A 22,481-nucleotide genomic window follows, 5' to 3' on the forward strand; every position below is an offset into this window, starting at 1 on the left:
ACTTAATTTCAATTAGTGTATCAAATATTTTAGAAAATCAAATCTTTATAGAGTTCATCTGTTTTAACGAATAAAATTAGTTTATGATTTGATAGCAAGAAAATCAACGAATAATAATTGTTGTTTATATTACCTTGTCCTTCTTTAGGTAACCTAGGCATTCTCCATACAATAGCACGATGTTGATGCTCGTATTTAGCTTGTCCAGATGTTACTTCCATCAATTGAGGTTCTAACGTATCGACAGCACCCAAAAATCTTTCGATACCTTTGATCTTACCGGTTCTTCTGTGAGCCGATTTAACCGAACCGTACCTAAAATGTTTCTCTACCCTAAACAGATAGATCCAACATTCCGGTATCGGGAAACGCACCATCACGTCTTCGCACGGAATTTGACCGAGTTTTCTTGATGCAAATCCTGGTACTAATATATCTGCTCTAAGTTCCACCTATGATTAAACAATTATCGTTCGTATAAGTAAAAGAATAAAAATAATTAACTATGAGATAGAGATTAATTTATATAACGATTTAAATCGATTAATAAATTTGTTATATAATTCCCATGAGTTATATATATATTATTAATTACCTAGCATGCATTATTAATCATAAAAAAAAGCCTTTACCTTGTTACCGGTAACGCACATTACTGCTTTTAATTGAAGCGGTAATTCCCTATTTTTAGGTGGTCTTACTCGAAATCTCATTAATTCGATATAACATGCATCTGGTGGTTTGAACCTTTAAATATCGATTAGTATATTGATTAGTCGTTTAATAATATACTCGCAAAATTTTAGAAGGTTTAATAATTATTGAGTTAATTGTGCACGTAAAGGAAAACAAAATCATATGTAATAATATATATTTTAGATTTAACAAAAAAGAAAATATGTTAATTACTTAATGATCCTTGATTTTTCGTATTCGTCTTGTTGTACGCACGAATGAAATTCGACGTTTTCTAAACGTATCCATTCTTCGGTTACAACAGGTATAATATCGTGTCTTCCTACTACTTCTTTACCTTGACGCCACATATCATTTATTCCCAATTCAACGTCGGGCATACCTTAATCATTATTACACGTCGATTAAATCTTATATCATAAGTTATGATAGCAGGTAAATGAAAAAAACAAAATGTGTATTATACCGGTCAAAAAACCTAAGAAGAAAAGACGGACACGTGCTATTTGTTTTTCAACGTAACCCTCGGCACTTTGTTCAACGTATAATTCATCAACCACCGTTATTTGAACTTCTTCCATTTTATAAGTTAACGCCCTTTCCCTGTGAGCCGATAACCTGAAAAGGGCTTCCTCGATAGCGCACGAAAATGTTTTCATGTCCTCGTAATTTTGTGATCCCAGTTTGAATAATTGAGATATCTGAAGATAATAATAATAATTTATATAATTTTTGTAATAGTTCTTTTTTCTTTTTTTTTTTTTTATCGAAAAATTATGATGATTATTATTTACCTGTGCCGCGTGTTCTACAGGACGACCTAATTTTTTCAAATCGCTACCGAATTCTTTAACACCCTGATAATCACCTTGAATCGCGTAAGCAGCAAATTGACTTAGTTTGTTCGTCAAACGTTCGGCTTTGGTTACCTGGCCTGGTCTTACTCCTGGTCGTTCCTTGTAAAAAATATATTGCAACTTAACCGTGAATATTTTTCCATATTGGTCGAATTGTTGAGCACCGATATCCGAAACGGAATAACAAGCCAAAAGTGGTAACTCTTGGAACGGATCTTTGTCGTCTTTCCCATTGAACAATTGAAGAACCGGATTATCACCCTGATAAACTAATTTAACGAATATCTTTTTCCAAAATCGTTGTCCAGTGATTTTCTTTTTGTTTGGTTGACGTAATTGCATTTCCCAACCGTCACCGGTATACGTAACACGTGGAAAATCTTCCAAAGGTTGGCTGACATCCTCGTCGAACAACGGAGTCGGTGGTGTCTCCTGATTCGATGAAATTTTATTTCGTCACATTGTATACATATAATATAATACATCCGAGAGAGAAACAAAATTTTTCTTATTCAAATTATCGATTTAAAAAAAAGAAATTTTACCTGAGAATCTGTTCTAGTCATTTCAGGTTGAGCTGTTTCAGTAGGAACAACAGCTTCTTGAACAAATCCAGCTGTTTTATCGAAAGGATTGAAACGCGACGATGAATCAGCGTAAGCAGCATTTTGTGGACTTTTCGGTGGTGGTGCTAAAACTGGTACCGGTCCAACTTCAGATTGAGTAAGTTGATCACCATCTTTCGGTCTGATAAATTCAAAAAAGAATAATAAATCAAGTTGGTATACTTGAAAATAAAAAATCAAATTAATTATAACAAATGTGTCAACTTACTTTATGAAAACACTGAAATCAGGTGGTTCGTCAGAGTCACCGGAATCTGTTCGTTTAACTTTAGTTTCCGATTGTGGTGGTGCTGTCATACTTAAGAACGAATCAAAACCATCGTTTTCTTCGAAACCGGTAGCTCCAGTATCTCCACCGCCTGACGAATCTCCCCATACTGAACGAACGTATGGGAATTTGATTATAATTTGCATTTTAATTCGATACAATATTTATGAGTAAAGAAAAAGAAAAATGTAATGATAACGTACCGTCACTAGACGTATCCATAGCCGTAGGTCCAGTATTACCAAATGCATCTAAGAATGGGTCAGTATTCGTTTCTGGTTCAGCAGCTTTGTCAAATTTCGATGCAAATGCATCAAACGCATCACCGGTACTTTCAATAGCTTTAGTTGTAGCAGTAAAATTATCTAATTGCGTATCGGATCGATACGAATCGGTTCCAGGATATTCTGCAGCTGGTAACGGACTGGTTGAAATCAATCCACCGACTTCTTTAGCGGGTTCATTAAAATCACCTAAGAGATCGGATGAGAAAACATTTTGTTGGGTATCCGTCATCGAAAATATCGGTTGATTGATTTGTTGTGTCATCGTTGTTGCCAAAGACGTGGCTGCTGATGTTTCCGTTACCCCATATTGTGCAGCAGTACTTGTGCTGTCGGATATCGAGAAGAAGGGTGTGTCGACTGTTGTTGAAATTTGTTCGGTCGATTCCGTGGAAAATAATTCCGTAGCCGTAACTGAATTTATTTGGGCTGGGGTTGTTGTTGTTGTGACCGATGTTTGTTCTGAAAAATCTAAATCAACGACCGATTGGTTTTCCGTTTCTTGAATAGGAAATGCCATTGTTGATGAGACCGATGGTCTTTTTTCTGTACTGACTGTTTTAGTTTCTGAATAATATGAACTGAATGCACCTTCCGCTGGGCCAGTCGAATCAATTTCTTCATCGGTTATGTTAGCAAATGGATTTTCTTGAGTAGTACTAGTTACCGCCACGTCAGTTATCAAATTTGTAGTATTTACTGTGAACGTTGCCGTTGACGTTGTATCCGTATTCGGTGCATCGAATAAATCTAAAATGTCTTGACTACTTTTTGGTGGTTCTGCGGCCTCATTATCATAGGGTATCAAGTCCGGTACATTTCCATCGACGTCTAGAAAATCGGCAAAACTGTGTTCCGGTGTTGGCGAGGGTGAATGTATCAGAGTTGGACTTGGGGTTCTTGTAGCTTGCAATCGATCCAAAAGATGATTAGATGTGGCATCCATTGCTCCTGTAACCGATAGGATAAGGTCTTTTGTGTTTTTCGGCGGTGGTGGTGGTGGGGGTTGTGGCCTCGGTGGTGGGGGTCTCGACGGCGGTGGTTTTTCATTTTTCGCTTGTACAGGTTGTGGTATTGGTTCGCTAAGCTTTTCTTCCTCTTCTTTTGTGTCCTCAGGTAAATGAAATATATTTTCTTCGCAAAATGAAGCAAAAGGATTCGTTGATTCTACGTTAACCGGTGCTTGATATGATTGATCACTTGTAATATTTAAGAATGGATTTTCTCCGTGTTCCGTTGTTGCCGCACCTGTGAAGGATTCCAAGAATGGATTCAACTCTTGTTGACCAGCAACCGAGTTGTCCGACTCGGACGTGTAATCGTCCATAAGGAAAGGATTTCCACCTTTTGAATCCATCTTGATTAAATTAGTAAATAAAACAAGTTGATAAGATAATATCGATCAGTCTTAAACTGATCAATTAACGTTTGTGTAATTTTTATCGTTTTTTAAGGTTATTGCATGAGCTCGGATTCGAGAATTTTCAGTTCGGTTTTTCCTGGTCCAATTGTAGCAAAGCTCGTATCAAATGGATCTATATCGTCTTCTAATGTGTTGTCCTTCGACTGAACTGGCGTTAATACTTTCGTATCTAGATCTTGATCGTTCGTGCATAGAAAATCTTTAGATTCAGACACCTCGTCGGCTCTTGGATTAAAATCTTCTTCATCCGGTACCAACGAAGTAGCAACGATCGAACTTAAATTGATAGGATTCGGACGTATTTGTTCGGTTATTTGCTCCAGTTCGCTTTCTAAAACTTTCAGTTCTGCCTTGCCAGGTAAAATATTGACGGCTATGGAAGTATCGAAGGGGTCAACATATGAAATTTCTTCTTCTTCGATAGTTTTGGATTCGACTTTGGGAGTTAGGGGTTTCGCATCGACTTTTACTTCGGCATCGAGCAAACTTTCGCGTCTAGTAAGTTCCTTTTTTTCCGATTTTGTTTCAATTATTTCTTTCAATGGATTGCCAACAGTTGCATGAACAAATTCTAAATTATTAGGCCTGAATGAAGTTACGGTAAAATCGCTTTTTCTTCTCGACGTTTCGTTCTGCGATCTCGGATTAAATTCGTGATCGCTCAAGCTGTGCGATAATTTTGATTCTTCTTCCAGTAATTCGGATTCGATTAATTTCAGCTCGGTTTTACCAGGTGTTACTTTAGTCACGAAACTGGTATCGAAAGGATCGAGATCAGTTTCTTCGTCCTCGGATGGTAAACCCTTTTCAATTGATTTTTGCGTATAATACGGTGTTAAAGGTTTTGAGGGTAACGATTTTTCTTCGTCTGTGGTTGTTAGAAGATCTGGTCGATTTGACGGAGTCGGTAATTCAAAAGCAACGCTTTTTGTTATTGACAGATCAATAATTTCCGGTCTAGAAGCTTTTCTCCCACGATTATTGGATACGTTATCAGGAATCTGTTCTTCTACCTCTTCTTCTTCTTTCTCAAAGTTAACTTTAAATTCAGTTTTAGTAGGAAAAACTGGTGGACTTGGCCTTAGAGGAGGTTTCGCGATAGGAGTTGCCGGTGGTGTTTCTTTTCTAGGATCAAAATCGTCGTCGTCGTCGTCGTTGTTGTCAAGAACGTTGACGTTGACGTTATCGAGAACACTATCAGTCTTAGGTTGTTCACCGAGAAGTTCTCTTTCAAGAAATTTCAATTCTGTTTGACCAGGTGGTATTTCTTTGATCGCTGATGTGTCGAAAGGATCAACATATGTGAGTTCTTCAACTGGTGCTATGGGGGGATCGATCAAACTCAAATCACTCGTTGAACTACTTAACAAATCTTTCTTATTTACATTACTATTTTCCTCGAGTTTGGGTAAACCTGTTTCGTAGTCTCTGTTTAAGCCAGCAGGATCAGTCAACGATATGGAAACCGTGGATATCGGTAATTCTTCTAATTCTTTTTCGATAAATTTCAGTTCAGTTTTGCCGGGTAATATATTTTCAGCGAAAGTAGTGTCAAAAGGATCCTCCTCGTCAACGAACGTAGCCGCTTCGAAACTAGCTTCGATAATTTCGGTTTGAAAATCTTTTGCAATTGGTTCTTTCTCACCGAATGGATCCTCAGCTTCCTCGAGTCGAATCGGATTGTCAGTGGGTGCGGTTAAATCAAATTCGGCATCATCCAAGTCAGGAATTTCTTCCAAAATTGTTTTTTCTTTGAGTAATTCGAATTCGGTGATATCGATCGTTTCTTTAGTTTCGGTTGTGATTATTTCGGTTTCTTGGGTAGTCACAGGTGTGACAGGTTTCGGTAAAACTGTAGGTAATTTAGTTAAATCGATTGGTATATCCGGTAAATCGGAATCGTCGTCTAAAAGTGTTTTCTCAACTTCTATCGGTTCGGCAACGATACCTTCTGAAGTAAATCCACCTTCTAATTCCTCGAAATCTTCCAACAATAAATCCTGCTGTACGACAGATTTCTTTTTACTTTTGGGAGGTAATTTACACGTACTCACATGATCAATTCTACCGGATAAAATTTCAACTGCATTACCGAGACTAACCAACTTGTTGCCCTTTTTATCGACTGTTTTGAGTACCTTTTCAGCGTTGGTAGTATCGAACGGATCGTCGTCTAAATTTTCTTCAACAGGACTGTCGGGTATATAAGCTAATTGTACGTCGATATTTTGAAGAACGTCGACGTATGTCGTGTCAAATATATCTTCATCTGCCGAATCCTCTTGTTCATCCTCGTCGTCTGGTATCTCAACGAAACCGTTTTCGCTGACTAACAATTTATCGTTAGATTTACTAGGTTCACCTTCTACAGTAGCACCTTCACCGGGTTCCTTATTAACGAGATTTCCTTCTTCGTCAAAACCAATCCACTTCTTCGACGTGGATTTGCTTTTTTTCTCTTCGTCCTGTTCCTCTTCCTCTGATTTATTCTTTTTCTTTTCCTCAACCAAGGCCGGTTTACGTTGGAAAAATGAAACTGATTTAATACGATCTAGATCACCTTGGGTCTTTTTTAACAAAGAATCAACACCAGCCGTCAAAGCCTCGAACTTTTGCCATTCGTCGGAGCCAGCATTGCCGGCCGCAATTACAGGTTCACCAGAATCCTCGGCTTTCTGTTCGGCCCGCTCTGCTCGCTCCGCACGTTCACGCCTGTAACGTTCAAGTTCCTCCGGGTCGAACTCTTCCTCCTCGCCCTTCTTATTTTTCTTCGACTTTTTCTTCTTTTTCAATCCCTTAGCTAGCTTGTGCATTCTCTAAGACCTAACGTTTCCCGGGAGAGGCTTCTGCAATCAATCAATCAAATATATTCTTATTTATTAATAAACGAAATAATAAACACATTCGTTATCTCGAATTTATTTGATTTAAATTATTCTTTATATTTAAGGTTAGATTTATATTACTAGTTTTTTTAGGAATAATATTATTCACTTTATATATCTTACTTTTGATATATTTATAGGTTAGAATTCTGTTATACATCTTATTTTGATCACAATCAAAATGATCTTACCGTAAATATTAATTTAATCGTCAATTGGTAGATAATGATCGAAAGGAAATGATGCATTTCCTTCGCCGATTATTTCTGATCACTTTTAGGATGATTGAAAGTTATTGGTAAAGTGTATCATTACGATTAGAGAAAATGATTGGTCAGTTATCGAGAGTCGTCCATATTGGAAACAAGTTTATATTCATTTTTTCCAAAATCGATAAATTTAACCAGACGATAGTTTAATGAAATAGAAAAAAAAAAAGTTGAAGTATGAATAATAATAAAAAGATTATTTTCAACGAACGAACTAATGTATCTAACATTCCAATTAAATTCTTATACCTAAATATCAGACATAACAATCTCATAAACACTTTTGTCGACATTATTTAAATAAGATTATCCCTGGCTGCCAGATTGATTTACATTTAAATAACAAGTGTACACGTTATACTTAGAATTTTATTATCGAACGGATGGAATTACGATTTATTTTCATAAAAAGAAAATAAAAGAGAAAAAAAAATAATCATTATTATATAAACAACGTGTTAATTTTGAAGATAGGAGAAAAATTGTGATTAACAACAAAAAATATTCTTTTTCTTTAGATGACATTTAAAAATACTATTCGTATCGTTTATCTTCAAAACGTGATCTATCTCACAATCTATTCTGCTGAACAGACAGAAAAAAGGGGTATAATAATCAATATTTCGATACGATCATCACAGGACAAAATCCTTTAATCCAATCCCCACATTCCATTTGGTTTTTATTTTTTGTTCAAATTATATCGGACCACTAATAACACTCGTGAAACGAAGAAAAGTAATCGTTCCCATAGATGATCGGGTTGGGGGAAAATAAAAACACCCTAAGTGTTATAAATTGTCTTGAAATTAAATGGTTACGTGTAATAATTTGTTTCGTGTGCCAACAAAAAACCCTCCTGTGGGGGTATAAAAATCTTTTACGGGTCATAGATTTGAGTCGCATGGTGGCCGTATTATATTCATTTTAGTCTTACTAACACACCTGTATTTATATGATGACTACATACACATAGATAAATGGATACTTTACACGTGCCTTGGTTGAAAAGTTGAATCGATAAACGAAAGAAGAATAAGGGCATCATCGTGATACTTCTTCTCACACATTTATAACAATAAACGAGATTCTTTTCGAAAAAGTTTCGAAATTTCAAATCTATTTTTTAATTTGTTTATAATTTTCACTAAGAGAATAAACTTTATCGAGATTCTATAATGATTTTCTTTAGTTAACTTTTATAAACTAGGGTATTTCTTTTAAACGTTTTATCCAATATTATTCAATAATCATTGTCATTCGTTTAAATTCGAAATAATCATTGAATTTAATTGAAAACGTGTCGTCGAGGATACGTTACAAAACGTATCGCGAAAGTATCGATTAGTTATATCCGTTGCATCACAACAGACAAAAGACGTTTCTCTTGAATCTGGTAGAAGAGGGAAGGGGGTTGAGGGGTCTTGTTCGGGTATCATTCGAACTTTTCTTCTTCCATAACACAAAATCTTACCCTCGATTTTATTCTCATACTTATTTCTCGATTGAATACACAATTATTCGAATTCACGAAGATGATATTAATTATATATCATATTCAATTTGAAATATAATCACAATTGATAATTGTTTTAATCGTTTGTTATACTGCAAATCTCAAAAAAAGGGTTTACCTGTACTTTGGTATTGAATATAAAATAGTTCAATGTGGGGGTGTAGATTCGATTGATTTACCAACTGCGCGGAACTTTGTGCTCAGATGTGAAACAACAAATGATTTATTTTTAATGATCATATTGTTTTTCAATTATTTTTATATTGAAAAATTGTAAAAATGATGAATCTTACGATACAACGAACTTTTACGGCTCGTATTTTCTAGAAAGAATCTCATGAAATTCTAGTTTTAGTATCATCCAATTATACGTGTGTTATGTATAGATACAAGAAATGACGAAATCTGAATGGACGAGGATTTATAAATGAAAAATGTCGTCGAACTCGAGACAAATTTTTGGTTTCATCGTTAATCGGTAAAAAAAAAAAAAAATTCGTTCAAACGTAGATTCAATTTTGACGAAAAGTTATATACGAATGAGGCCAGTGAAGTAAAAGAGAAATATAAAAGAAAATGAAAAGGGAAAGGGAAAAAAAAAAAGAAAAAAAAATTTCGACTTTAGTTTTATATTTAGAACGATCGAAGAATGTCTGTTCTGCGTGATGTAACACGACGAATAAGAAGAAGAAGAAGAGAAAAATAAAATAAATAAATTTTGGTAGCTTTGAACAAAAAAAAAGAAAAGAAACATGATTTAAAGTAAAACGATCATCAATTCTATGACGATGGTTGCTATGTCGATCATACCCCATGATACTTTAACACGCATTAATCAATGATCATAAAATCAATTGTAAAATCTTCATTCGAGATAATTGCAAACGAAGATAACTTAATTCTTATCTAATTATGTTTTGTAGTAAATAAGTTTCATTATAAAAAAAAGAGAAAAAAAAATATAAATTTCGGTTCGTAACATATAATTGACAAAAAGTGATAAATCTTTCAGGTAGTTGATACGATTAAACATGCTGCATATGTGATAGACACATCCACACACACACACACACACACACACACACACGGTGCATGCCTAGAACGTCAGCGGTTTGCTGAGAAGGTTGCGATCAATCCCACAGGCTCGTGTTCCAGAACGTTTGATGGTTCCTAAAAACTAGTGTTGACTAAATCGAATCAAAAATCTATAAAATATTTCGTATAACATATATATATATAGTTAGAAATACCATAGACGGAAAGAACACATAAGTATAGAAGATAACACTATTGATACTTACGAGTTGCGCCTCATCAGCCACATCGATAGGGTGTACATTTTTTTCGCGTCATCACGCAATGAAACTTTCCTCCTCTTGTTACTCTCCCACAAAATATATATTTCGAATGTTAAAACGATCAAATAATTATACTAAACGCGTTTATTATCTTACTCGTAACACTCGATCAAAAAAAGGTTCCGAAAAGGGAAATACCCCGAAATGTGAATGAAACGAATAAGTATATGCGTTGTGTGGTTACAACAAAAATAGGAAAAAAAAAAGAAAAAGTAGTATAAAAGGGGGGGGGGATATAATGAAAATATAGGATCGAACCGGAAACTAGTGTTAACTATGATGACGACGATGACACTTCTTCACCAATGAAGTTTTTTCTTTCTTTCGTTTTTTCTTTTTCTTTCTGGAAGAAAGAACAAAAAAAAAGTAAGATAAAAATAAAAATACTCTATCTAGTCTCGATAGAATATTATCGAAAATGTTGTAGTTAAAGTAAGGAAGCTTCCCGTACCGAAAGCTAAGGCAACTCACCTCGTACTCTCCTGCGGGCTGAGCTATTTCCAGCATCGATCCGTTTTGCGGAGAAGAAACATGCGCGTACAGGGATACTACGCGCATGTCGTACGCGCGTGCCTAATATCAAACACTATGATCAGAGTTGGTCGACTCACCTTCCTCGTCGTTGTCGTCGTCGTTACCCATATCCACCCCTTTTCCTATCCACCATATTCTTTTTTTTTTTTTTACTTTTATCCCTTTTTTATTAGCCCTTCTGATGGGGATAAAAAGAAATGAAGAGAGGGAGAGAGAGAGAGATACTTGAGGGGGTAAATTCAGTGGTCTCTTGTAGGGCACAAGGACACTCGAAAACTTAGATCAGGTTAAAGGTTTGAATACTTTTTAATATGAAATATATTAATAATTGTAGTATAATCGTTCAAATGGGTTCTTTCGAGATGATTTAATTTATTTGTATACTTATTGTTTAATATGGATATCGCTTTGATAATGGGGATTAATTCTTTTTTATATAATCGAAATAAATGTATTACATACATTTGTTTAATGTTATACGAGTATCGAACTTTTATTTTTTTCTTTTTACATAGGTCATCGTTTCAAATTTTAATGTAATTGTGAGTTAGATGAACTCACGGAAACGTTTAGGGATGTTATCTTTTTTTTTTTTCCTAACGTAAATGTATTTAAAATAGATCGAATTAAATGATTGTTTATTTATAGTAACATATAGAGATTTTTTTGTTATTAATATTATGCAATTTGTTTTCATTCGTGATTTATGTATTGCCAAATTCAACCCTTGCATTGATTTATGTACCTATGGTAAAAATGTTGAAATCATTGTAAATCATTTGGGTTGACGTTTTTACCATGGTACGGCGCTGTACGTGCATAGTTTATTCTCATCGATAATTTATCATTCGATGGTATTACATTGGAATTTATCTAGAAATATTCCCATTAAATTCTAGTGTAAAATTATCGGCAAATAAATTTGCTTTTGGTGAAAAGTATTAACCAATCGGGAGATTATAGTGATATAATGAATTTTTATATAAAATACTATGATTTCACATTCGTTTCAATATTAAATTCATTAAAGATAAAACGAGAATAACGTTATTTGTATGTATGAAACATTGGATTTTTCTTTATGCAATATGTACAGCGTTTTATCGATTTGATTTTTAATAAAAAATAAGATCCTGCATTTTTTTTTACTATACTACATACGTACATGCCTTTATGATACAAAACCGCGCATCCATATTGCACATTGAAAACGCGGGATTACTTCAAAATTCTCAATATTAAAAAATGTATTTAGGGGGGGTGTATGGTAAAATATATATATCAAATTATTATCTTCTTGAGTATATAAGAAAATGACTGAGAACTTATTGTTGAATATTTTTAAATCGTATTGTAATATTTTCTTTCACATTTTCAATATCCAAAAAAAATACCTTGCTCCAGATACCGTTTTATCGTGTTCTTAGAATAGTATTTGAAAACAAAAAAAAAAAAACAAAAAAAAAGAAGAAAAAACCTTATTACAAACGATAGAAATAAGAAATTGCTTTTGTTCGTATCATAATCATTCCTCATTCTACCGTTTCTCTATAGCCTCATCATCCTCTTTCTTTCCGCCCACTCTTTTTTTCCCAACCATTCTCTCCAGAAATTCTTACTAGCATTATGACGGTGACTAATGCGCGTGGTGCTTTCTTTGTCACGTTTAACGTTTAACACGGTTTCTGTTTTTACGTGTTATGATTAAACGCAGACACGTGACTATTTTTCCATTTATTTTTACCTTATCCATTAGCCATTGATCATTTTTTATTAGTTAAATCGAACAATTTTCTAAATTGAGTAATAACAATAAACAAAGGGTTCTTTAATTTTTCCCCCGTTAATTCTAATTATTTAGATAATATCATAATAAATTGTAGATAGTGTTATAATAATAGAAATATGATGATGATGGAATAGATGTAAATTAATGAAAATAATCTATGGGTCCAGGTTATTCCCGCGCAAGAAACAAGCGCAAGCGGAATCAGGGTAGTGACTAACTCCATGTAACATCCTCCATATTGATCACATAGAGTATTCTATCTCATTCTATCTTCCCGTCGATATCTCCTTCCATGTTAAAGAGAACACCTGCGTCTGCGTAACCTACATACGTTCATGTATGATTTTCAGCAAGAACGTCATCATCATCATCATCATCATCTGCATCATCATCTGCATCATCATCATCATCGTCAACAACATTACGATGACGGATCATCATTATTATCATCGGTAACAATAATTAGTGACAAGATTGATCATTTTCATCATTCTACAACCATTTTCTTTTTTTATCCTAAAAAAATCTGATACGTACATATATACACGTAAAGTGTGTCTATGGTGTTACACATGGAAACAGGTTACTACTGATTCGTTTCGAGTTTAGTGTACTATCGGCATCGTTCCAGATGAATAACCTTATTCCCATGATCTACATCCATATAATGAAAGGAAGATTCAAAGTACAAGTACATGTACGAGAGAGAGAAAATTATGGTATTAGATAAAGTGACGTAGAGATGAGAAAATATTTAATTCAAAGACAAGTATAGTACTATAATTTAGAATCGGATGCCCGTTAAGTTAGGAGTGTGTTCACTGACGTGGTATAACTCGTGTTAAAAGGGAAAATAAGAGAGAGAGAGAGAGAGAGAAAGAGAGAGAGTTATGGTATTAGATAAAGTGACGTAAAGATGAGAAAATATTTAATTCAAAGATAACTATAATACTATAGTTTAGAATCGGATGCCTATTAAGTTAGGAGTGTGTTCACTGATGTGGTATAACTCGTCTTAAAAGGGAAGATGCGAAAGAGAGAGAGAGAGAGAGAGAGAATCATCATCAAAATCGTTGGTTAACGTCATGGGCATAGAGTTTTGGAATGAGGAGTTGGGGAGGGTTTAAGGGGGTTGGAATAAAATGAAGGTGGTGGCGCTGAACTAACCTGCCAGAGCATAAAATTCTAACCCAAGCGTTGGATCTCGTTGGTAAGACGCCAACAGTGTCGTGAACGGACAACACTGGTGGCGCTGTAGCCGTCACAACCACCATCAACCCCACCATCATCCACCATCAACCCCTCTACCACCACCACCACCACTACCACCACCACCCTCATCGTTATCAGCCAACAGCAGCAGCACCAGCAGCAGCACCACCAGAGAAGCTGGATACTATCAGACCTAGAACAGTGTCGGCACAGCTCTGGCTTCCTTGGTTTACGTGGATAACGCGCACAATTTCGCGCACGATGTCGTCGACGTCGTATTCGCAGGACATAGCGTAAATGGAAGAACACGGAAGAAGAAGAAGAAGAAGATTATTATTATTATTATTATTATTATTTGTCCTAGCTTATTTTTGTGTGTACGTGCCTCGGTGAAAAGGAAAAGAAAGAAAACAAAATATTATGGAATATAATAATAATAATCATCAACATAAGAGTGTTGTCGAATAATTTATTGTTTAAACACACGCCGCGATTAGAATATATATTTATATATATATATCTATATCATTTTTTTTTTCCTGATTACATGTATCATTGTAATTTTGATTGAGAGTAACAAAATGTGTCAATCGTTTGAACACAAAGGACGATGATATTTAACTATCTATATAGTATCGGTAATATAATTATTTCTCATTCGTAAAAGAAATAATATTCGTATATGATAAAAATAAAATAACATTATACATTTAAACAATATAAAAAAAAAAAAAAAGACGAATTTCTCGATCGAATTAATTAAATCTACTTTTTCTTTTTTTTCTTTTTTATTTTTTAACAAAAAATGAAATCATAATAATTATCTTATGAACATGAATGTGACATGAATGTGGAGTTTGATTAATATACACGGTTTAATTACATTATTAACTATCATGAAATTACTTTTAATTCGAGAAACGACGAGTTATAAGGGATACAAGTTAAATCTTATTTGCCACCATTTGTGATGGTGTTTTTCAGATTGACAGATGCAACGTATAAGAGAGAAGACGAGATGGCCGAAGTGGCAACGAGAACTATTACGTTATTATATTTCAACGTATCAAAGAATTATTATTCTCGTGATACTTCAATTAAATTATTCTCGATCATTATCGTGACTTTTTGCACTATTTAAATATATATATATATATATATATATTTTATAAAACGATTATGATATTTCTCATAAGGATGTAGACCAGTTCGAGTTAAAGGCCTATCGTGGCCGAGTTTCCTTACACGAATTTTTCCTATACACACACACACATACACACATATATATATATAATTTACAATGATGTAAGTACGTGTATATTGCATACACGTTTTACGAAAGACGTGTTAAAAAATTATTGAAAAAAGGTGAGAAAAGTGAAAAATATCTCGGATAATTTGTTGTCAAAAGCCGCTCCCACGAACAAAAATTTCACCAGGAGAGAATATAGGCGCGATCCTTCCCTTACTCGATCGTCCTACTTTTTTTCATTCCACCACCCCAGCCCTTTTCCTCCTTCACCACCCCTCTTTCTCTCATATTCTCACTCTCTCCCTCTTCTCAAACCGTTCGTGCATCTCTTCTGTGAATCCGAGTTCATCATATTTCAGTGTCCCAGTGCAACCAGTCAGATGATCGAAGAAATATAATAATAATAATAATAATAATAATAATAATAATAGTGTTCGCGGTGTGTATTCGGGTTCGTTATATTTAATAATAAGGAAGCCAGAAAGAAGAGAGTGTCACAAAGTTTTTTAATTATCCTGATAGAAGGACAAATAAACGAGAAGAACAAAAAAAGGAAGGAGGGTGGAGTGGAGGGGTGGGTTAGGCGGGTTAAAGAAAGATTGTTTATATAATTATATTCTATCGAATCAGCGATAAGAAAATGTGTGTGAAAATAATCATAGTAACTACACGTGAGTACGTGATTCGTTTAAGTGACGTGATTCTATACCAATGCCGATGACACGCTCGTTTTTGAGAGCGTAAGTGAATAAGTGTGTTAGTGATTTTAACGTGCATGTATGGAACCGGCGTTTATTACGTAGGATGTTGTTCCTGGAAGTTGTCCAATAGTACACGAGGAGAAAGATAGCAACAGCGAAAATGGTGGATTTAGAAGGGTACATCATTATGCTGGCGAATAAGAACGGGGAGATGAAGTTGTACGGTAAGCAAAACGTTCATGTTCAAATTTATGTATAATTTTCCAAAAGCGTTATGGGGGTACGGGGTAGGGGTAGGTGTAGGGAGGCTAGGTGAAGCAAAAGGGATGATCTGGACGGATTGGGGAAGGAATGGGGATTGGGATTGGGATGGGATGGGACTGATAGGGTAGTTAGGGGATATCCATTGCTCGTTAAACGTTTGAATATTTATCAGGGCTAAACGTTGATGGATCATCGTACCAATATTATGATTTTGTCGTATCAAAGCTTTTCCCGGAAATATATGTGGATGGATATATATATATATATATATGTATGTATCATTGACCAATATCACTAACAGATTTTCTTTAATATAGAATATAATGTTAGGATGTGTTTTAATGAGACTGTCCTTTGAACGGGGGTTCTTTATTTTTTCTTTTTCTTTTTTTTTTCTTTTTTATAGGATTCTCTCGTTTGTACAAATAATCAAAGTTAAAGATAACCTTGTTAATCTATTCGATATGGCATCGTCGAGTTAAACGAAGATAAAAATGGTTAAAGCGTTTTAATATTGTAAGATATCGTGTGACAAAGCGAGAGTAATATTGGATTTATTTTTGGACCGTCGTTCTTTATTTTATAATTAATTTCCGCATCGTTTGGTTATTCGATCGTTGTTTAAACACGACGATCGGCGCAAGTTCAATGACGATTTATTTAATGACGTTCATTAATGATCGTATCGTAAGAGATTTATTTTCTAAATTTTAATAGTTCTCCTATTTTTTTGTTCAGCTTAGGTCGTAATGTTTTTGTACGTTTTTGTATTAATCAACAATAATGTTAATTGTTTTTACGTTTTAATTCTGACTTGTATTTTTGTATTTCTATTGTTTGATTTGATTTGATTTATCTCGCGTGATTCATAATAGTATAACTATAACTAACGTAAACACAGACATCAATGGGATCATTCTATCTTACGATACGTCTCGATCCGACAGGTTCTCGTGCAGAGAACGCGGATGGTTTGGAATTCGACGACGAAATTCTCCAAGTTAACGGCCGTACTCTACAAAATGCAACCTATGCGGAAGTCATTCAGTACATACATCAGGTAATTAATTATTAATTAATTTTCCAATGGGTTTATATTTAATCAACAATTTATAATCTTGTACACCACCCTCGTTTACGGTAGCAATTATAGATCAACGTATTTCATATACACACGTATACTCTCTTGCATAAATACATCGACGAGTTTGCAAGATTATTTAGAAAATTATCCACAATTGTTTCATTTAAAAACAATTAAAAATAATTTGCAGATTGTGCAGATCATGGGGTTAGAGAAACATATATTTTAAGTATTATATTGAAATTTGTCGATTGTTAATCAATTTTATTTCCGAAAGATATCATATTTGACATAAACAATTGAGGATATAACACCAATCGTGTTGATAAGTATTATAACACGTCGAGTATTATAGTTTTTTTTTTTTAATTATATTTTTACCAGATCACAATTTCGTTATTATTTATGTATATATATTTTTATTTTTAAAAATGAAATATTTCTCTAATTTTAAATTAATATCTAAAATAAGTTGTCCCTCGTTGTGTGAGAAAATTAATAAAAGTTTTCATTCACAATATTATAATACGAATTATATCAAATATATACACAACGGTAACATATATACGAGAATAATTTTGTAAATATAATTCCAATAGATTTAAAAAAAAACGTATAAATAAATTAAATATTTCTAACGTTAAGTGTTAATTAATTCTTGCAGTGCATCAAATCTCGCACGATATCTTTACGGTTACGTAGGCGAAAGGAAAGCCGTATCGGTGAGTAATAATATTAATTACAAGATTCATTTATATAATTCTAAGAAAAAAAAAAGAAAAAAAAAAAATCACTTACACCGATATTCTCCTTTAAAACGATAAAATAAATAAATCAATACCCAAAGTAAGTAAACGCATTTACCGTAAAACAAAAAAAAGAAAAAAAAACAAAAAATAAGAAATTCAACGATGTTAAATTAGAGTTCGAGCTTGAATTGAAGAAAAAAAAAAAAAAAAACAAAAAAGAAAGAAATCAATTACACAAGTTTTCCATTTTACAACGAATTTAAGTAAATATGTGAGAAGAAGAAGAAGAAGAAGAAGAAGATAAAACCAATTAAATAAATAAACAAACAAATAAATAAAATATAATAAAATTGTATGTATTCCAAGAATAATCGAAGAAATTTCACTTGTGTTTCGCGGAATACTACTGTGTAAAACGATGAGAAGGAATCTTGAACGTTGAGAAACTTGAAAAAGGGAATAAAGTTGGCCGAGCACTGAGCTCTCTCTCTCTCTCTCTCTTTCTCTTTACACACACACACTTTGATTCTTTACCGAGAAAGAGAGAATAGAAGAAGAAGAAGCGAGCAACGACGACGAATCGATAACTTCTCGAAGAGAGAAGAACACAATAGTTCTCGTGGAATATATCACCTTTAAGATTTCACCAGCATCTTTCTCATTTTCTCATACTCTATCTCTCTATCTCTCTATCTCTCTCTCTCTTTCTGTTTCCTCTTCTTCTTCTTCTATCATTCTATCTATCTATATACCTTATCTATCCATCTCTTTCACTCATTTTCTTCGTATACCTCAGTATATACACGTTCCATCTATTCAAAAAAGTTCACGAGTACTTTTCGAGATATTCCAAGAACATTGAAATTTCTGAACCGGTGTACCGTTCGATAAAGACGACGGACATAACGTAATATATATATATATATATATATAGAGAGAGTTGTTACTATTTGCTTGGATAAGAAGAAAATTTGTTTTAACCCTATACTAGTAGAAAATTTATTTCTATCCAAACGTTTTTACAAAGGATCGTCGTGTACCGGAGATACCAGAAGATAGGAGTGCTAAATGTTTCTTCTTTGACGTTATTCCTGTAAACCATTTTTCTTCTTCTTTTAAAAAAAAGGTTCAAAGAAAAGTCTTCTTTTTATTTCTCTTTTTCTATCTATCTGTCTATCTATCTTGTGTTTCTTATATTTTCTTTATTTTTACATCGTGGATTATTTTCAAAACGAGAATCCAATTCGTACACTGGATTCACAAATGTTCGATAAGTTTTTATGTGCAATGTAGGATTTAAACGTTGGAGAAGAATCTTGATAAAAAAAATCTTTTTTTTTTTTCATTTTTTTTTTCGAACGTTTATAGACAAATCGGAATATTAGTTATCGATAAATATTTTCATCGCCAGTTTTCTTTACCGAATATTACGAAGATAATAAAAATATATACGTGTTTTTTTTTTTTTTTTTATTTATTTTCTTCTTCTTTTTTTTTGTGTGTGTGTTTTTTTGTTCATGATGTATATTTTATAGATGTGTACAAAAGTTCGAGAAATAATACGTAATATTTTTTCTTTTTTCATGATGTTATAATAATACAAATCATTTACAATGAATGGATTAAAGATTATATATATATATGTATATATATGTGTGGGTTTAACTTATTATATATGTAAGCGGATTAACTTTTTCGTTTCTAGTACCGATTATATTCGGTTTCCTGTACAGTTGCAATAATTACTTGCATTCTGTTATAACAATCATTAATATTTGTTTCTATTATGTATTCGAAATAATTGCAATGTCAAAATTTATGCATTATCTGTATTTTCAAATTGATTGCATTCAATTATATTATCAAATATATTTATACAAAATGATGATGATTATTATTATTATTATTAAATGTTTTGTATATTAATGAAAATAAATGTAACATAAGTACAATGAAGTATGGTCGAAAGGATACAATCGTTTCGAAATTGAATATTTAGAAATTTATTTTATAAGATTGCATGTATATTTAATTATCTAATAAAAAGAAAAAAATTCAACACATTCGCGTAGATTTTTGTCAGAATGAAAGGATCAAACGATTGCGTTAACATTAACAAACAAACAAAATAATAATTTTGTATTTTAATGTACTTTAACTTAATCATTTTTAGTTTTTTCCTATTGCAATTTATTTTCGATAGATCTTAGTTTCTCATCAATATTCTTTCATTTATTATATAATTATAAATAATCCTTAATTCCACTGTATACACAGAGTGAACGCAGTGTAATATAATTATATCACGAACATAACTTTATCGAATAAAACAAAATGAAACGTCATGAAAATAATGAAATTTAATCGTGTAAATACAAAGTATTTAAAAAAAAAAAAATAAATGACAAAATACAATTGACAATTTATTAATCGTTAATAAATAAATAAACTATGTAAAAGTTCAATCTCTTTCGAAATAATAATCGTAATTGAATATGGAACAGTTTTAAAAAACAAAACAAGACAATAAATATCGATTAAAAAAAAAGAAAAATTGGAAAAACACTGAAAAAGCAAAAATAAAACATTCCCCCGTCTGACCGACCGAACCAAACAAAAAAGAAAATGATCAAAAGATAAACACAAACATTAAAGAATTTTCTTGATACTACGGTGTGAGGTAAGCGTAAAATAAAACGGCACGTTTAACGGGATGCACAGGTGACAGGTAAACTTGGATTGACTTTTCTCTCTCTCTCTCTCTTTTATGCGAAATAACAGAATACTTTTAAACTAACAACATAAAGTACAACCAACCACCAATCGTACTAACTCTTGTTACTGCTACGAATTCGAAAAGCATGATAGAATAATAAGAATAAAAATAATAATAATAATAATAATAATAATAAGAATAATAAGAAGAAGGTATAGGAAGGAATATAAAAGGGAAGGAAGATCGTACAATTCCGTAAGGTCTCGTGTGATTCCGGCGTTCACCAGGTAAATGCCTCAGGTGGCTCGTCAACGAAGGCCTGCCTCCTCCTCGTGGAGTAGAGTGGAGCCATAGGTGTACTTGGAAGGGGTAAATACGTGGTAGTAGGGGTAAAGAACGGAATAAAAATACAAGGAGAGAGAATACTATAGTAAGGAAAGAGAAAGAAAGAGAAAGAGAATTTGGCGACGGTGCCACGAAGTTTTAGCGCAGGCTTAAAGTTTCACGTCGAGTATCTCAACACCATCGAAATGTAAGAGAATTCCCATAGTTATTATCGAAGGCCAAATTAACGTTAGTTCCTCGTCCTCGAATTTCTAAACACATTATCCTTATTCTTATTTATCTTATTTTATACTCGTTTGAGAAAGGAGTAGATCCTCCTCCTCTTCCTCCTTCTACTCCTCTTTCTCCTTCTCCTCCTCCTCCTCCTTCTCTTCCTTCTCCTCCTTTACCACTCGTCGTCGTTATGTTTCCTATCGTCATAGGTTAGCACTGAAAAACTTTCAAGTCAGTCTACTCGCGTTTTGCGTGCCGCGTATGTGTATTATACATGTAATATAGTGAAAATGATTTAACGTGATTTTTTAAACGCGAGTGTCAAATAAAGGATACGCCTGGATATAAAGGTATTACAGTGTGTGTGTATATGTGTGTATAATAATAATATTATAAGACAATAGTTGAATACTTTTCTAGTCGTGTGTGTGTGTGTGTGTGTGTGGTATGTGTTTTTTTTTGGTTTTAAGTGTACAAAAAGGGGAATATGTTTGTTAACAACAACGCGTCTTTTATTAAGGTAATACGTGTACGTATATATGTATGCCTGCTTCTTTGTGTGTGTGTGTGTTAAATTATCTTGAGTACGTTGCTAAATTTGCGTATTAATCGTTGTGTTTCTACTCATTGATAGTTATATTAACTCGAGTTTATTTGCTTGCTGCTGCCATTACGATTTTACCCCTACTCCTTATATTATATTCTCATTCTTTATCCTTGAATTTGCTATATATGTACATATGCGTTTGAAAATAACCACCACTATGATCTCGATATCGATGTAGTTTAATACCAATGTATTTATTTACATTTTCCTATATATGTATTAGTGAAGTATTTTATATAGAAAATTGGACGTTCATTTTTTCGATTTGGATTTTTCTTTTTTTCGTTTTCGGGGCCAGTTGTTTCGATGTCCTAAATGTCCTGGCAACGAATTTCGTTTGTTCCGACCGGACGGGAACGATTTCGCGGACGAACGCAATGGTGTCACTGCTTGATACGCGATAAACGTAACTCTCTTGGTTATATATATATGTTACCGTCATAGCCGGAAATACGCCATTGCTAGTAATTCCTCGGCATTCTCATCAATGCAAAAAGCATTCCGATGAAGTCGGAAACAGAAAAATTCTTACAGTTTTTCCTAAGTATTCAACATAATACTTTGATATTCTATTAAATATCAAATTACTATTTAAACAACGTTGAAAAGAATACATTCTCGGGCACATATACACACAGTCATACTCCTCCCCCCTCAAAAACTTTTCAAAGAAATATCAGAGATTGCAATGCTATAAATTGTACAACTTTGCTATTTCTTTGAAAAGTTTTTGTAAATATCTTTTATACTAAAAGTAAATAGATTTTAATGAAACTTATATTAAATTAAAGTACACTCTTTTTTTCTACACGTAAAATACTTTATAGAATTAT

At 33.3% G+C, this 22,481-nt stretch overlaps 2 protein-coding genes across 2 annotated transcripts in view; one reads left to right on the plus strand and one right to left on the minus strand.

Moving 5' to 3' along the window:
• LOC106794081 overlaps window positions 1–10,666 on the minus strand; it is a 12,530-nt gene extending 1,864 nt beyond the window's left edge. The window contains exons 1-10 of the mRNA XM_014761501.1: window positions 10,126–10,666; window positions 4,189–7,000; window positions 2,651–4,126; window positions 2,388–2,556; window positions 2,099–2,300; window positions 1,491–1,985; window positions 1,163–1,397; window positions 910–1,078; window positions 633–747; window positions 134–452 (exon numbers count right to left, since the gene is read on the minus strand). Coding sequence (XP_014616987.1) covers window positions 134–452; window positions 633–747; window positions 910–1,078; window positions 1,163–1,397; window positions 1,491–1,985; window positions 2,099–2,300; window positions 2,388–2,556; window positions 2,651–4,126; window positions 4,189–6,967 — 5,959 coding nt within the window. The 5' untranslated portion in view covers window positions 6,968–7,000; window positions 10,126–10,666. The remainder of the gene's footprint in view (window positions 1–133; window positions 453–632; window positions 748–909; window positions 1,079–1,162; window positions 1,398–1,490; window positions 1,986–2,098; window positions 2,301–2,387; window positions 2,557–2,650; window positions 4,127–4,188; window positions 7,001–10,125) is intronic.
• A 3,832-nt stretch (window positions 10,667–14,498) lies between these two features.
• The window catches only part of LOC106783596 (serine-rich adhesin for platelets-like), a 76,615-nt gene continuing 68,632 nt past the window's right edge, over window positions 14,499–22,481 (plus strand). The window contains exons 1-3 of the mRNA XM_014742265.1: window positions 14,499–15,894; window positions 16,882–16,994; window positions 17,683–17,740. Coding sequence (XP_014597751.1) covers window positions 15,831–15,894; window positions 16,882–16,994; window positions 17,683–17,740 — 235 coding nt within the window. The 5' untranslated portion in view covers window positions 14,499–15,830. The remainder of the gene's footprint in view (window positions 15,895–16,881; window positions 16,995–17,682; window positions 17,741–22,481) is intronic.

The sequence above is a fragment of the Polistes canadensis genome, unplaced genomic scaffold, assembly GCF_001313835.1.
Source record: "Polistes canadensis isolate GaletaPanama2010 unplaced genomic scaffold, ASM131383v1 scaffold_23, whole genome shotgun sequence".
NCBI classification, from domain to species: Eukaryota; Metazoa; Arthropoda; class Insecta; order Hymenoptera; family Vespidae; genus Polistes; species Polistes canadensis.